Source organism: Macaca mulatta, chromosome 11 (genome assembly GCF_049350105.2).
Source record: "Macaca mulatta isolate MMU2019108-1 chromosome 11, T2T-MMU8v2.0, whole genome shotgun sequence".
NCBI classification, from domain to species: Eukaryota; Metazoa; Chordata; class Mammalia; order Primates; family Cercopithecidae; genus Macaca; species Macaca mulatta.
Genome location: NC_133416.1, coordinates 6,932,374 through 6,947,168, shown reverse-complemented (window position 1 = coordinate 6,947,168; position 14,795 = coordinate 6,932,374). Strand labels below are relative to the sequence as shown.

Below are 14,795 nucleotides of genomic sequence, written 5' to 3'. Positions count from 1 at the left end.
ATATCAAAGTACCAGAGTTTAAGTTGATTTCAGGTTAGAAACTTAAAAAAAATATGCTTTTGGCCAGGCGTGGTGGCTCACGTCTGTAATCCCAGCACTTTTGGAGGCCGAGGTGGGCGGATCATAAGGTCAGGAGATAGAGACCATCTTGGCTAACACGTTGAAACCCCATCTCTACTAAAAATCCATAAAAGTAGCCAGGTGTGGTGGCACACACCTGTAGTCCCAGCTACTCGGGAGGCTGAGGCAGGAGAATCGCCTGAACCTAGGAGGCAGAAGTTGCAGTGAGCTGAGATTGTGCCAATGCACTCCAGCCTGGGTGACAGAGTGAGACTCTCTCAAAAAAAAAAAAAAGTATATATATATACACACACACACACACGTGTATACATATATACGTGTATACATATGTATATGAATTACATGTTTATGAAATGTACGTATATACATTATATATATATGTGTATATGCACATATATGTATATACACACACACATATGCTTTTTGGGGCTGGGTTTGTATATTTTCCCGTTACTAGCTGTAAGTCAGAACCTGCATAGAGCTACTGTCCTTCAGGGGAATAAGTCAATGCAAGTTTGCCCTTAAAGGGTAAAATTTGCTCTATGCAAATTTTGACTTAACAGCTAATAGCTGCACAGAGAGATGGCAGGTCTCTTGGGTAGGCATCTTCAAGTAGATCTCTTTCAGGTTTCCAGGATCTTGCTTCGTCTCCCCACCTTCCCCTTCCCTGGCATGATCTACATGTGAACTAAGATAATGACAGTGTAAGCTGTAGTTATTGCCAGTTATCACTGTTATTGGCATCATAATTATTAATAACCGCAGAGCATGTCTGAAGAACTACAGGATGACCACCTCTTAGCCTTGTGTCCCTGTGTCTCCACTGTTAACCTTGTTCAGCTTCTTTTCAGAAGAGTTGAGATGACTTCAAAAACTAGACCAGGTTGCTTTAGCAGACATTGTGAATGGTTCAGAATTTCTGGGTGAAAGATGGGAACTAAGATCATATTTGTGTCTGTTGCAGGATTTGTTAGGATTTGCATGGATGAGGATGGGAATGAGAGGAGGGTAAGTTCCTTTCTGTTGACTTTGAAAGAAAGATTAGAGATGTGTTTGGGGCTCTTGTTCCCACTGGTTAATTTTTCCTCCTTTGGTCTTAGTCCAGTGCTTCCTGTTACTACTATGTTGTTTTTGAGGGTCCGTCTGTACATTTTGTGTTTTTCTTCCCCTTCTCATGTACAGGAGGCCGCCTTGCTGTGTAGGCCTGTGTTCAATTCTGGGAGTCAGTTATCTGGCAGATAGGCTTAGAGTTGGAGTACCTCATCTTTATTCCCTGCCTGAATCTGCTGTTTGCTTCCGCAGCCTGGGGACATCTGGACCTTGCCAGACCAGTGCCACACCGTGACTTGCCAGCCAGATGGCCAGACCTTACTGGAGAGTCATCGGGTCAACTGTGACCGGGGGCTGAGGCCTTCATGCCCCAACAGTCAGTCCCCTGTTAAAGTGGAAGAGACCTGTGGCTGCCGCTGGACCTGCCCCTGTGAGTCCTTTGCTTCTCCAGCTGCTAGGGCAGTGTCAAAGGGGCAGTGCTTTTAGCTTGGCTGTGCAGAAAAGTAGAGCAAGCACCAACCAGCCCAGAAGTACCCTTTCCCTCATCACCACATACATAGTGCTACCTTCACTCACCTTCCTTTCCTCCTGTGCTCTTTGGACGTGCTTTCAACCAGTCTCAGGGATCACTGCCCTCTTTCTCTGTCTTTGGAAGGCACTTCCCCAGAATATGCATAACCAGAAGGAAGAATTGCTTTTCTGAGGTCAGTGCTCAGCTTGGCTGTTGGCAAGTCAACCTTTAGGAATCTATGTATTCAGGGTGTAGCAGTGGAAGTATAGCAGTGAGAGAGACACTTCCCAGAAAACTCTCCAACCACACCTATAGCAACAGTACATTACCAAGGTGGCCTGGATTAAGAGGAGGAAATATTTAAAATCCATCTCATGTACACTTGCGGAGAGCATTTCATCCGTGGGCTGGGTTAGCCTTCTGTCTCATGTTTGGGAGAAATGACTGCTTATGGTGACCATGACTCAGCAGTGGATTGTAACCTTTATGCTGAACAGACATAACTGGTGGGATACAATCAAAACTGTATGTTATAGCTCACTCTCCCTGTAGAATTTATTTAGGGAGATAAATTTCCCTCTTGGTCTAGGTGAAAACTCCACCAGACCTTATGTTATTTCTGTTTATTCATAAAGAAATCTATAGTTACTTTTAAGTCATAAGACAAAGTCTCAATTGATAATTAGATACCCACTCTTGTGTAATAATCAAAACTTTGAATTTGGTTAGAGTTAAAACACCTCCCAGTCCCAATTTGGGCTGCCTGCCTCTGGGAAGGAGGGTATGGTCAGCTTTTCTCTGTACAAAGAGCTTTGCCTGTTTTGATTGAAAGCATATCCTGGAAATTACTCGATGTCATTTCAAAGAGAGCTTCCTAGTACTTTATTGCGTACCACAGGTTACCCAACTGTTCTTCTATGCATGTGCATTTAGGCTGTTTCCAGCGTTTTGTAATGACAAACAATGCTGCAATGAGTAAACCTGAACATACGAATTTTCATATGGTTGGAGGTGTGTCTTCAGGGTAGATTCCTAGAAATGAGATTTTTGGGTCAAAAGATAAGTGCGTGTGAAGTTCCCCTTAGATATTCCCAGATTCTCATCTGACAGGTGAGATGTGGTTGTGCAGAACTGGAATGTCCATCTGTTTGCTTTTCCATCAGCGAGGTGTGAGAGTGCATGCTTCTCCACAGCCTTGCTGAGGGAGTGTGTGGTTACAGTTTTTATTTTATTGTTTTTGCAAATTTCTTACTTTTCAGGAAAGAAATGGCATCTCAGTATACTTGAAATTCATTTCTCTAATGATGAGTTAAGTTAAACATTTTTTCATATGTTTAATTGCCATTTTTTGGTTTAATTTTGTGAATTTTCTGCTCATGCCTTTCCCTATTTTTCCATTAGAAAATTTGTGATAAAAACACCTAAGATCTACCCCCTTAATAAATTTGCAAGTGTACAATACAATATTGTTAGCTATTTGCAAGTTGTACAGCAGATCTCTAAAAGTTTTTGTTTTGTGTGACTGAAACTATGCCCATTGAACAGCAACTTCTCTTTTTCTCCTTCCCCTAACCCCCGCAACCACCATTCTGCTTTTTGCTTCTATGAATTTGACTATTTTAGATATCTCCTATAAGTGGGTTCATGCAGTAGTTATCCTTCTGTGACTGGCTAATTTCACTTAGCTTAATGTCCTCAAAGTTCATCTATGTTGTGGCATATGAAAGGATTTCCTTCTTTCTAAAGACTGAATAATATTCCATTGCATGTATATACCACATTTTCTTTATCCATTTGTCCACTGATGTGCATTTGGATTATTTCCACCTCTTGGCTGTTGTGAATAATGTTGCAATGAACATGGAAGTGTAGGTCTCTTTTTGAGATCCTGATTTCAATGCTTTTGGATGAATACCCAGAAGTGGGATTGCTGGGTCATATGCCAATACTAGTTTTAATTTTTTGAGGAAACTTCTTACTGTTTTCCGTAGTGGCTACACCACTTTACATTCTCACCATCAATGCACAAGGGTTTCAGTTTCTCCACATTCTTGTTAACACTTGGTATTTCTTGGTGTATGTGTGTGTGTGTGTGTGTGGGGGGGGGGGGGTGGGTGGGTAATGGCCATTCTAACATGTATGAGGTGATACCTCTTTATGGTTTTGATTTGCATTTCCCTGATGATCAGTAATGTTGAATTCTTTTTTCATATAATTGACTTTTTGGATGTTTCTTTGGAGAAATGTCTTTTCAAGTCCATTGCTCATTTTAACATTGGGTTATTTGCATTTATTTATTTATTTTTTTGCTATTGAGTTGTGTGAGTTCCTAATATATTTTGGATATTAACGCTTTATCAAATGTATGGTTTGCAAATGTTTTCTTCCATTCTGTAGGCTGCCTTTTTATTTGGTTGATTGATTGGCTGCACAGAAGCTTTTTAGTTTGATGTAGTCCCACTTGTCTATTTTTGCTTTTGTTGTCTTGATTTTGGCAACGATATCCAAGAAATCGTCGCCAAGACCGATGTTGCAAAGTTCTTGTGTTTTCTTTTAGGAGTTTTCTAATTTCAAGTTTTACATATCAGTGTTTAAGTTTGGTTTTGGGTTAACTTTGTGTATGATAGAAGATAAGGGTCCAATTTCATTCTTTTTCATGTGGACAGGTCATTGTTAGTGTATAGAAACAACTAGTTTTGTATGTTGATTTTGTATTCTGCAACTGAATTTGTTTCAACTTTGCTGAATTTGCTAACAATTTTTTGGTGAAATCTTTAGAGTTTTCTACACATCATGTTATCTGCAAATAGAGATAATTTTACTTCTTTTTTGATTGGGACTTTTATATCTTCTTGATTCATTGCTCTAGCTAAGACTTCTCATACTATGTTGAATAGAAGTGGTGAGAGTGGGCCTCCTTGCCTTCTTCCTGGTTAGAGGAAAAGCTTTGTTTTCCACTATTCAGTGTGATGTTAGCTGTGGCATTTTCATAAACGGCCTTTATTTTGTTGAGGTAATTTCCTTCTATTCTTAGTTTGTTGAATGTTTTAATCATGAAATGGTGTTTGAATTTTGACAGATGCTTTATCTACATCTATTGACATGATAGTATGATTTTTATCCTTTGTTTTGTTAATGCTATGTATCCCATTTTTTGATTTTTAGATGTTGAGTCATTCTCATATCTGAGGGATAAATCCTACTCAGAGTGTATGATCCTTTCATTGTGCTGTTGAATTCAGTTTGCTCTCATTTTGTTGAGAATTTTTGCATCTATGTTCATCAGGAATATTGACCTTTTTTTTTTTTTTTTAATGTAAAGTCTTTGTCTGACTTTGGTATCAGGGTAATTCTGGTTTCATAAAGTAGGTTTCCCACTTCAGTGTTTTGGAAGAGTTTGAGAAAGATTGGCATTAATTCTTTTTTAAATCTTTGGTGAATTATCTGGTGAAAGCATCTGAGCTCTTCTTTGTTGGGAGATTACATGATTACTAATTTGATCTCCTTACTAATTGTGGGGGTTTTCAGATTTTCTATTTCTTCATCATTCAGTCTTGGTAGGTTGTATGTTTCGGGGATTTATTCATTTCTTTAGGTTATCCAGTTTGTTCATGTGTAGTTGTTCTTAGTAGTCTTTTACTACCCTTTTTATTTCTGCGCTATCAATTGTAACATCACCACTTCCATTTCAGATTTTATTTATTTGAGTCTTCTCTTTTTGTCTTGGTTAATCTAGCTAAAGGTTTGTTAATTTATTTTTCCTCAAATCTTTATTATTTCCTTTCTTCTGCTAACTTAGGGCTTAGTTTATTCATTTTCTTGTTCCTTATGTTGTAAAATTAGGTTATTTGTTTGAGATCTTTCTTACTGTAGACATTTACTGCTGTAAACTTTCCTTTTACTGCTTTTGCTGTTTCCCATAAGCTTTGCTATGTTGTGCTTTAGTTTTGTGTTTCTCAGAATATTTTCTGATTTTTTTTTTTTTTTTTTTTTTTGAGACGGAGTCTTGCTCTGTTGCCCAGGCTAGAGTGCAGTGGCTGGATCTCAGCTCACTGCAAGCTCCGCCTCCTGGGTTCATGCCATTCTCCGGCCTCAGCCTCCTGAGTAGCTGAGACTACAGGCGCCCACCACCTTGCCCGGCTAGTGTTTTGCATTTTTTTTTAGTAGAGACGGGGTTTCACCGGGTTAGCCAGGGTGGTCTCGATCTCCTGACCTCGTGATCCACCCGTCTCGGCCTCCCAAAGTGCTGGGATTACAGGCTTGAGCCACCGCGCCCGGCCCTGATTTTTCTTTTGATTTCTCCTTTGACCCATTGATTGTTCAAGAGTATTGTTTAATTTCCACATATTTGAGAACTTTCTGAAATTATTTCTGTTAGCCATGTCTTATTCTATTGTGGTCAGAAAAGATACTTGGTATGATTTTAGTCTCCTTAAATTTGTTAAGATTTGTTTTGTGGACTAGCATGTGACCTATTCTGCAGACTGTTCTGTGTGTTTGAGAAGAATGTATATTTTCCTGTTGTTCGGTAGAATGTTCTGTATTTGATAGGTCCACTTGGGCCATAGTGTTGCTCGAGTTCTCTGTTTCCTTATTGATCTTCTGTCTGGATTTTTATCCATTATTGAAAGTGAGATATTAAAATCTCTCACTATTATGTTCTATTTTTATCTTCAGTTCTGCCAATATTTGCTTCTTACATTTGTGTACTTTAATGTTGGGTGCAATGTATTTATAATTATTACATCTCCTTGGTGAATTGATGCATTTATCACTATATAATGTCCGTTTTTGTCTCTTGTGACCATCTTTGAGTTAAAGTCTAATTTGTCTAAGTATGGTTACCTGTGCTCTCTTTTAGTTAACATTGGCATGAAATATCTTTTTCCATCTTCTCACTTTCAACCTGTGTGCATCCTTAAATCCAAAGTGAGTTTCTCTCGTAGACAGCATATGGTTGGATCTTGTTTTACATTGATTGATTGATTTAATTTATTTAAATGGAATCTTGCTCTGTTGCCTAGGCTGGAGTGCAGTGGTGTGATCTCGGCTCACTGCAACCTCTGCCTCCCGGGTTCAAGTGATTCTCCTGCCTCAGCCTCCTGAGTAGCTGGAACTACAAGCACGTGCCACCACACCTGGCTAAGTTTTTGTATTTTTAATAGAGACAGGGTTTCACCATGTTAGCCAGGATGGTCTCGATCTCCTGATCTCATCATCTGCCTGCCTTAGCCTCCCAAAGTGCTGGGATTACAGACGTGAGCCACCACACCTGACTGTTTTGTTTTATTTTTAAAAATTCATTTCAGCCACTTCATGGCTTTTGATTGGAAAGTTTATTCTATTTATACTTAAAGTAACTACCGATAGGGAAGGACTTACTGTTGCCATTTTGTTATTTTCAGGCTGTCTTGTAGCTTTTTTGGTCCCTCTTTTCTACTCTTACTGCACTTCTTTGGGTTTCATTGATTTTTTGGGGGGTAATGATGAGATTTGATTCCTTTCTCATTTCCTTTCATGTATCTTCTATAGATATTTTCTTTGTGTTCACCATGAAGCTTACATAAAACAGCCTATACTTATGACAGTCTATTCTAAGTTTATAACAACTTAATTTCAATTGCACACAAAAACTCTACTCTTTTACTCCCTCTCCTCCACTTTATGTTGTTGATGTTACACATTGCATTTTTTAATGTGTATTCATTGATTTTTATAATGATAGTTATTTTTATAACTTTGTCTTTTAAGTTCTATACCAGAATTCAAAGATTTACACATTGTCATTATAGTATTAAAATATTCTATATTTGTTTGTATATTTACCTTTACAAGGAATTTTACCTTTCATGTTTTCATGTTGCTGCCTAGCATTCTTTTATTTCAATATGATGGACCTCCCTTTAGCATTTCTTATAAGGCAGGTATGGTGGTGATGAACTCTTCCAGCTTTTGTTCACATGAGAAAGTCTTTATTTCCCCTCCAGTTTTGAAAGACTGTTTTGCTAGAGAGAGTATTCTTGGCTGCCCATTGTTTTCTTTTGAATCGATCATCCATCTCCCTTCTGGCCCACAAGCTTTCTGCTGAGAAATTTGTTAATAGTCTCATCGTGGCCTCCTTTTATATGAAAAGTTGCTTTTCTCTTGCTGCTTTCAAAATTCTGTTTCTGTCTTTGACTTTTGACAAATTGATTATATCTTGTAGTGGACTTCTTTAAATTAGTTCTAGTTGGAGTCTTTTGGGCTTCTTGAAGCTGGATGTCTATTTTCTTCCCTAAATTTGTTCATTATTTCTACTTTCCATTGGGTTTTAATCTTTATCCTTTATTTTAAATATTGGAATTATTAGCTCATTGTCTGTAATATAGGTTGCAGTACTATTTATTAACATGTCAATATTTGCCCCTAGTGATGTGAGATAATAATAATCATAAAACAAATTTTCATATTTGTATGGGCTTTTTTCTGAACTTATTTTCTGATTCCAGTTGTTGTAAGCTATTCATATACCAAAACCACATTTTGTCTTAATTACCACACTGTCTTAGAGGAAATACCTCTAATATTTTGTCATTGAAGGCTTTATAGTATGTTTTATTGTCTGGTAGGACTTAGTACCTCTACAAGTTTTATTCTGAAGTGTTTTCCTGGCAATTTTTTAATGTTTGTTTTTTCCATATGGACTTTAGTGTCAACTTTTTTTTACCTCCATAAAAAGTTTGTTGGTATTTTTATTGGAATTACATTAAATTTATACATTAACTTTGGGAGAACTGGCATTTTTATGATGTTAAATCATCCTATCTGAGAACAAGTATGTCCACTTATTCAAGCTGATTTGTCTGTCTTCTAGAAGTGTTTTAAGGTTTACTCACTTGGGTTTTGCATATTTCTTGCTAAGTTTATTCCAAGTATTGAATCTTCTTTGTTGCTATTGTGAGACTTTTTTCTTTTCCATTATATTATTTAACTACTTATTGTTTGTGTATATAAAGGGTATTGATATATAGCTATATGTATCTATATATAACATATATCTATATATATAACACATATATCTATATATGCTAATTCCATATCCTATAGCTTTACTGAATTCTTTTATTATTGAGTTTTATCATGAATTCTCTAGGGTTTTCTGGGTATGATGGTGTGTAATTTGCAAATAGAATTGTTTTTCTTCTGTGTCAATTTTTGTGCCTCCAATTAATTTCTCTTGATTAATTCCATTAATAAACTTTAGTACAATGTTGAATAGCAGTGGAGTATCTTGCGCGCGCACACACGCATACGTGCACACTCATCATATATTTTATCATATTAAGAAAATATCCCTTGATTCTCATTTTTGAGTGTTTTTTTTTGTCAAGAGTGATTGTGGAATTTTGGTATTGGTGAAGGCTTTTTCAGCATCTGTGGAGATAATCTCTTGTTTTTTTTTCTTTAAATATATTGATAGGGTATATTATTTGAAGGAATTTCCTAATGTGCTGAATTCTGTTTAGTAATATTTTATTTAGTACATTGGTTTTGACATAAGTGTTTTTGGTCTAATTTTAAAACTATTATACATATAACATAAAATTTATCCTTTTAACTATTTTTAAGAATATATCCAGTGACATTAAGAAAATCCACATTGTGATGCAAACATCACCACCATCCATTGCCAGAACTTTTTTCATCTTGTAAAACTGAAATGCTTTATTCATTAGACGGTGGTACCCCATCTCCCTCTTCCTCCAGCCTCTGGCAACCACCGTTTTGCTTTCTGTCTCTGTGAATGAGACTACTCTAAGCACCTCTTTTGAGTGGAATTACATTTTTCCTATTGGGACTGGCTTATTCTGCTTAACATAATGTCTTCAAGGTTCATCCATGTTGTCATCCTTTGTGTTTGGTTGATTTTTTTTTTTGTAGTGAAACATTTTAACTCCCTTTTCTGTATATTCTATAGCTGTTTTCTTTATGGTTACCATGGGGATTACATTTAACATCCTAAAGTTATTACGCTGTACTTTGAATATATACCAGCTCAACTTTGGTAACAGACAAAACTCTGCTTTTATGCAGCTGTATCCCCACACACTTTCAGTTATTGATGTCGTAAAATCACATCTTTATACATTGTGTGTTCAAAAACATAGACATATATATATTTTAATGCATTAGTCTCTTAAATCATGTAGAAAACAAAAAGTGATGTCACAAACTAAGATTACAATAATATCCAGAACTTTTTTGGTTCCTTTTTATGATTTCAATTTCTTTATTGAAATTTCCATTCTGTTCATACATCATTTTCTTGATCTTGTCTACATCTTCTTTTAGCTCTTTGATAATTTTTAAGACAGTTGTTTTGAAGTCTTTCTTTAGTAAGTCTACCATCTGGTCTTTCTCAGGGATAGTCTCTGTTGATTTACTACATGAGACAGATTCTGCCAATGCTATTGTTGTCTAGGTGCGGAGACAGATTTTTGGTGCTGCTTATTTCACCATCTTCCTCCTGTCTCCCACCCTGTTTTTTTTTTTTTTGTGGCAAGGGGAATACTGTCTTGATCTGGTTTAGATATTGGTGTTAAAACTGGTTTCATTAATAGCTTTAAGACGTTTTCTCTCATTTTCAGTACTGTGGAACAATTTATGGAGCATCGGGACTATCAGGTCTTTGGAAGTTTAGGAAAATTTCCTTGTGAAATCATTTGGGGTTGGTATTTTGTTTTTTATTTCTTTTGGTGGAGTAACTTTATTTAATTCCTACTAACTTACTCTAATTCTTCCATGTAAATTGGTATGCTTAAGATTTGTCTTTTATCTACAGGAATTAATTTTTTTAATCTTCATTTTCCTAGAAATTTATCCGTTTCATCTAGATTTTCACATTAGAGGTCTGCAAAGTAGTCTTTTTAAATTAAAATTTTATTTATTTTTTGTTTGTATATATTCTAGGGTACAAGTAAAATTTTCACAGTAAGCTTTTATAATAAAAATTCTGTTTAATGATTTTCCTTTGTCATTTCTTAATCTGTATACATGTCTATTTTTTTCTTAAATTAACTCTTGATTTGTCTTTCTGGATTTTTTAAAAAGTCGATTTCAATTTATTAATTATGTTTATTGTTTTTATATTCTCTACCTTAATTGATTTCTGCTTTTATCCTTGCTGTTTTATGGTTTCTTTCCTTGAATTTTTTTTACTTTACCTTTTGTGCTTTTCTATTTAACTGGAACTGGGAATTTCATTCGTTTTTTTTATTTTTATTGACAGGAATGTTTACTGTTAGAAATTTTCCTAGGACCACTTTGTATGTATCCCAATGAGTCTGATATGTAGTATATTTATTATTATTTTTTAAAAAAATTCTGTACTATTGGTTTTTATTGCCCCCTTTACCCAGGATTTATATCATAAATTAAAAAAATTTCCAAGTGTAAAGATCTTTTTAAACAATAGTTAAAAAGTTTTTAATCTTACTATACTCTGACAAGAGTATTTGTAATAGTTCTACTTTGTGGAAGTTACTGTTATTTTCTTCGTGATCCAATACATGATCAATTTTTGTGAAGTGTATTCTCTATTATCAGGGTGTAGAATTTGAGATCCCTTGCTCTCTTCCTGCCTCCGCTCCATGAGAGCTATATATTTTGATTTTAATGTTTATGTCTTTTATAGTCTTACTTACCTTTTCCTCATTTTATCTATCTGGTTCTGAAAGGGATGTGTAAAAGTATCCTGTTACTAGTTTGTCTACCAATGTCTCCTTGCTTCTCCTATAGTTTTTGCTCTGTGAAGATGGTTGCTGTGTTATCTGGTGCATAGATATTCACAGCTGTTATGGCTTCATTGTGAATTACACTGTTCAGAATGCTCTTATTAGTCACATTTAAGCTTTTTTTTTGGCTAGAATTTTACTTTGTCTGATATCACAATCTACATCCCTGTTTTCTTATTGTTTGATATCCTTTGTCCCTTTAGCCTTTCTGAATTTTAGTTATATAGCATATAGTTGGGTCTTGCGTTTGAGCTGAATTTGAAAACCTTTTCATTTTAGTAGACAGGTTAAGCCCATTCTCACTTATTGCCATCTTGTGTTTGATCTTCCTTCATCATCATATTTTATAATTGTTTATTTTTTCATTTATAAATGTGATATGTCAAGTATTTGGTGTCTAGGAAGGTTTATGCTTTTGTTCCTGTCATTACCTAGGAAGTTATACCTTTCTAAAATGCCTTCAGGCCCATATTTTTAAATCTAATCATTCATTTATCAGTTTGCCTGTTTTTAATAGCATTCTTTAACTTCTCCCTACGGCTATACAACAATCAATGAGGTTGTTCTAAGTTTTCTTATTCCCTCCCCTCTCCTCCCATTGTCGAGTTCCATTATTTCTACTTTGTCACAGCATATAACATTTGCACATTAGTCTTCCATTCTTCCTTTTTTTTAAGTTTTAGATCTATGACTATATAAATAAAAATGCTCACTTTAGTTGTTTTGATAACATTTCCTAGTCATCTCTTAGTTGGAGGAAACATTCTCTAGTAGATTTCTTTTTTCTTTTTTCTTTTTTTTGAGACAGAGTCTCGCTCTGTCGCCCAGGTTGGAGTGCAGTGGTACGATCTCTGCTCACTGCAAGCTCCACCTCCCCGGTTCACGCCATTCTCCTGCCTCAGCCTCCTGAATAGCTGTGACTACGGGTGCCTGCCACCACAGCCAGTTAATTTTTTGTATTTTTTTTTTTTTTTTTAGTAGAAACGGAGTTTCACCATGTTAGCCAGGATGGTCTCCATCTCCTGACCTTGTGATCTGCCCGCCTCGGCCTCCCAAAGTGCTGGAATTACAGGCATGAGCCACTGCACCCGGCCCTCTAGTAGATTTCTTAAGAAGGGCTTATGGGTACAGAATTCCATTAATTCCTATGTATTTAAGACTGTTTTTCTATAGTACTGATGCTAGAAGGCACCTTAGCTAAATACAGAATTCTTGATTCACACTTTCTTTCACTAAATTTCTGAAAAATGCTGCTCCATTGTTGCCTTGCTTTGCATATTGCTTTTTGAAAAATTCTGATACCAATATAATTCTTTTGTCCTTGTAAATTTGATCTTTTTGCCTGAAGGCCTGGAAAATTTTTTCTTTATGTTTGAAGTCTGATAGTGTCCTGTAATATGTCTCAGAGTTGACTGTTTTGGGTTGCTTTTCCCAGACATCTGGCTCATGACTCCCATACATAGATTTTGCTCTTTTTTGATTTCCAGAATGTTTTCATGAGTTATATTCTTTAAGCGTTAGTTCTGTTTCGTTGTTTTGTTTTCTAAGACTCCATTTTTCCTCCTGTCTTACATTTTCATTAGTGTCTCTTTGACCTTTATACTTCCTTCATTAACTCATTTTCATTCCTTGATTTTTTTTTTGCTTTTCTCTGATGCTGTTTATTAAATTTTTATTTTGATGTCATCTTCCTTGCGTCCTTATAATTTAGTCTTTATTTCAAAGTTGACTTTGCACTTTTATTACCCACCCCACCAAGTTCACTAAGTTCTATTTTTATTTATTCTTGTCTTTGTTCATTTCTCTTCTTAGTTTTTGAAATTCTGATTCAAGGTGGTTTTCATTTTTTTAGATGTTCGAGTGTATTTAATTTAGTTTGAGTATTGTCTCATAGGTTTTTTCTATGTCATAGCATTTTCTTTTTTGTTTTCTCCTTTTTGTGAAATTTTCATTAGATGGGGAGTGTTGGTTCTCATTTTCTGATCTGTTAAAGAAACTTTTATGTACTTGCTTAATCTTCTGTTCATTTTGTGAATTTTGGGTTTTACAAGATTTCTGGTTCAATGACCCTCCCTTCTATCAGTATAGAAAAGTCATTTCCTTCGTGGTGTGTGTGTGTGTACGTACATGTGGATACTGAAGGGTTGCGTGGCCTCTGATTTTTCAGGTTTTTCTGGACCCTGACTTTCCCATTGGCTTTATTTTTATGTCTCCAGTCACTTTCCAAGTACCTTTCCATTTCTTTTTGCTCCCAGCCCCCTCGAAACTATGCTTTTCAGATTGTCACTGAGTATTACGTGTGTTTTTAGCACCTGCTGTGGTCTGTCAGGATACTTTAAAATACTTTTGCCCTTAGGATGGGCTTTTCTTTCTGATGGTGGTGGTGGTTATAGAGAAATTGTAGGCTTGCTGCCCACTCGCTCCTTCTCTCTTCTTTTCAGTTTTCCTTAGCCTTTGTCACGAGCAAGGACAATCCAACAGGGCATGAGAGATTTTTGCTGGGTGAGATTTGGTGTTTTTTATCTTTTACTTTACTTATAGCTATTTTAAAGTCTGGGTATTTTTGGCCGGGTGCAGTGGCTCATACCTGTAATCCCAGCACTTTGAGAGGCCTAGGCGGGCTGATCATGAGGTCATGAGTTCGAGACCAGCCTGGCCAACATGGTGAAACCCCATCTCTACTAAAAATACAAAAGTTAGCCAGGCGTGGGGTGCATGCCTGTAATCCCAGCTACTCGGCAGGCTGAGGTGGGAGAATCGCTTGAACCTGGGGAGGTGGAGGTTGCAGTGAGCTGAGATCGCGCCATTGCACTCCAGCCTGGGTGACAGTGAAACTCCTCTTGGGGAAAGAAAAAAATAAATAAATAAATAAATAGAGTTTGGGTATTTTCTTGTTTTCTAGTTACGCTGAAGACATGCTTTTTTTCATAGTAATTTAATTTGTTCTTACTGTTCTGCATCATGTTCAGAGGATGTATATCTCCCTACATATTTCTTTGCCTTGTGGTTTATTTTATTCTCATGACCATTGGGGCTGGCTCCTTGACTTGACAATATTAATAGCTGGAGTATTAGGGTCCACTCTGGCTACTTGGATGTCTTTTTGAACATGTGCATTTTGCTAACAATTCACTTTAGTATCTGATATCATTACATTTTGACAATGAGCCAAAAGTTTTAATGTATTCAATCACAAATATTTGTATTGTCACTTGGAAAGATGAGCAAGAAGATGTTGAAGAAAAGGAGAGAGATGAGATAAAATGATTTCATGAGACTTTACTCTGTGATAATATTTTATAACTGATATATAGTGATATACTTTGTGATAATATTTTATAACTGTGCATTAACATTTTATCATATAACTCTAATGTATT

At 36.0% G+C, this 14,795-nt stretch overlaps 1 protein-coding gene across 4 annotated transcripts in view; it reads left to right on the top strand.

Moving 5' to 3' along the window:
- VWF (von Willebrand factor) overlaps positions 1-14,795 on the top strand; it is a 185,576-nt gene that overhangs the window by 121,525 nt on the left and 49,256 nt on the right. For all 4 annotated transcript variants that reach the window (NM_001243086.1, XM_077953080.1, XM_077953081.1 and 1 more), the window contains 2 exon segments: positions 1,046-1,089; positions 1,384-1,561. In NM_001243086.1, the coding sequence (NP_001230015.1) occupies positions 1,046-1,089; positions 1,384-1,561 (222 nt within the window).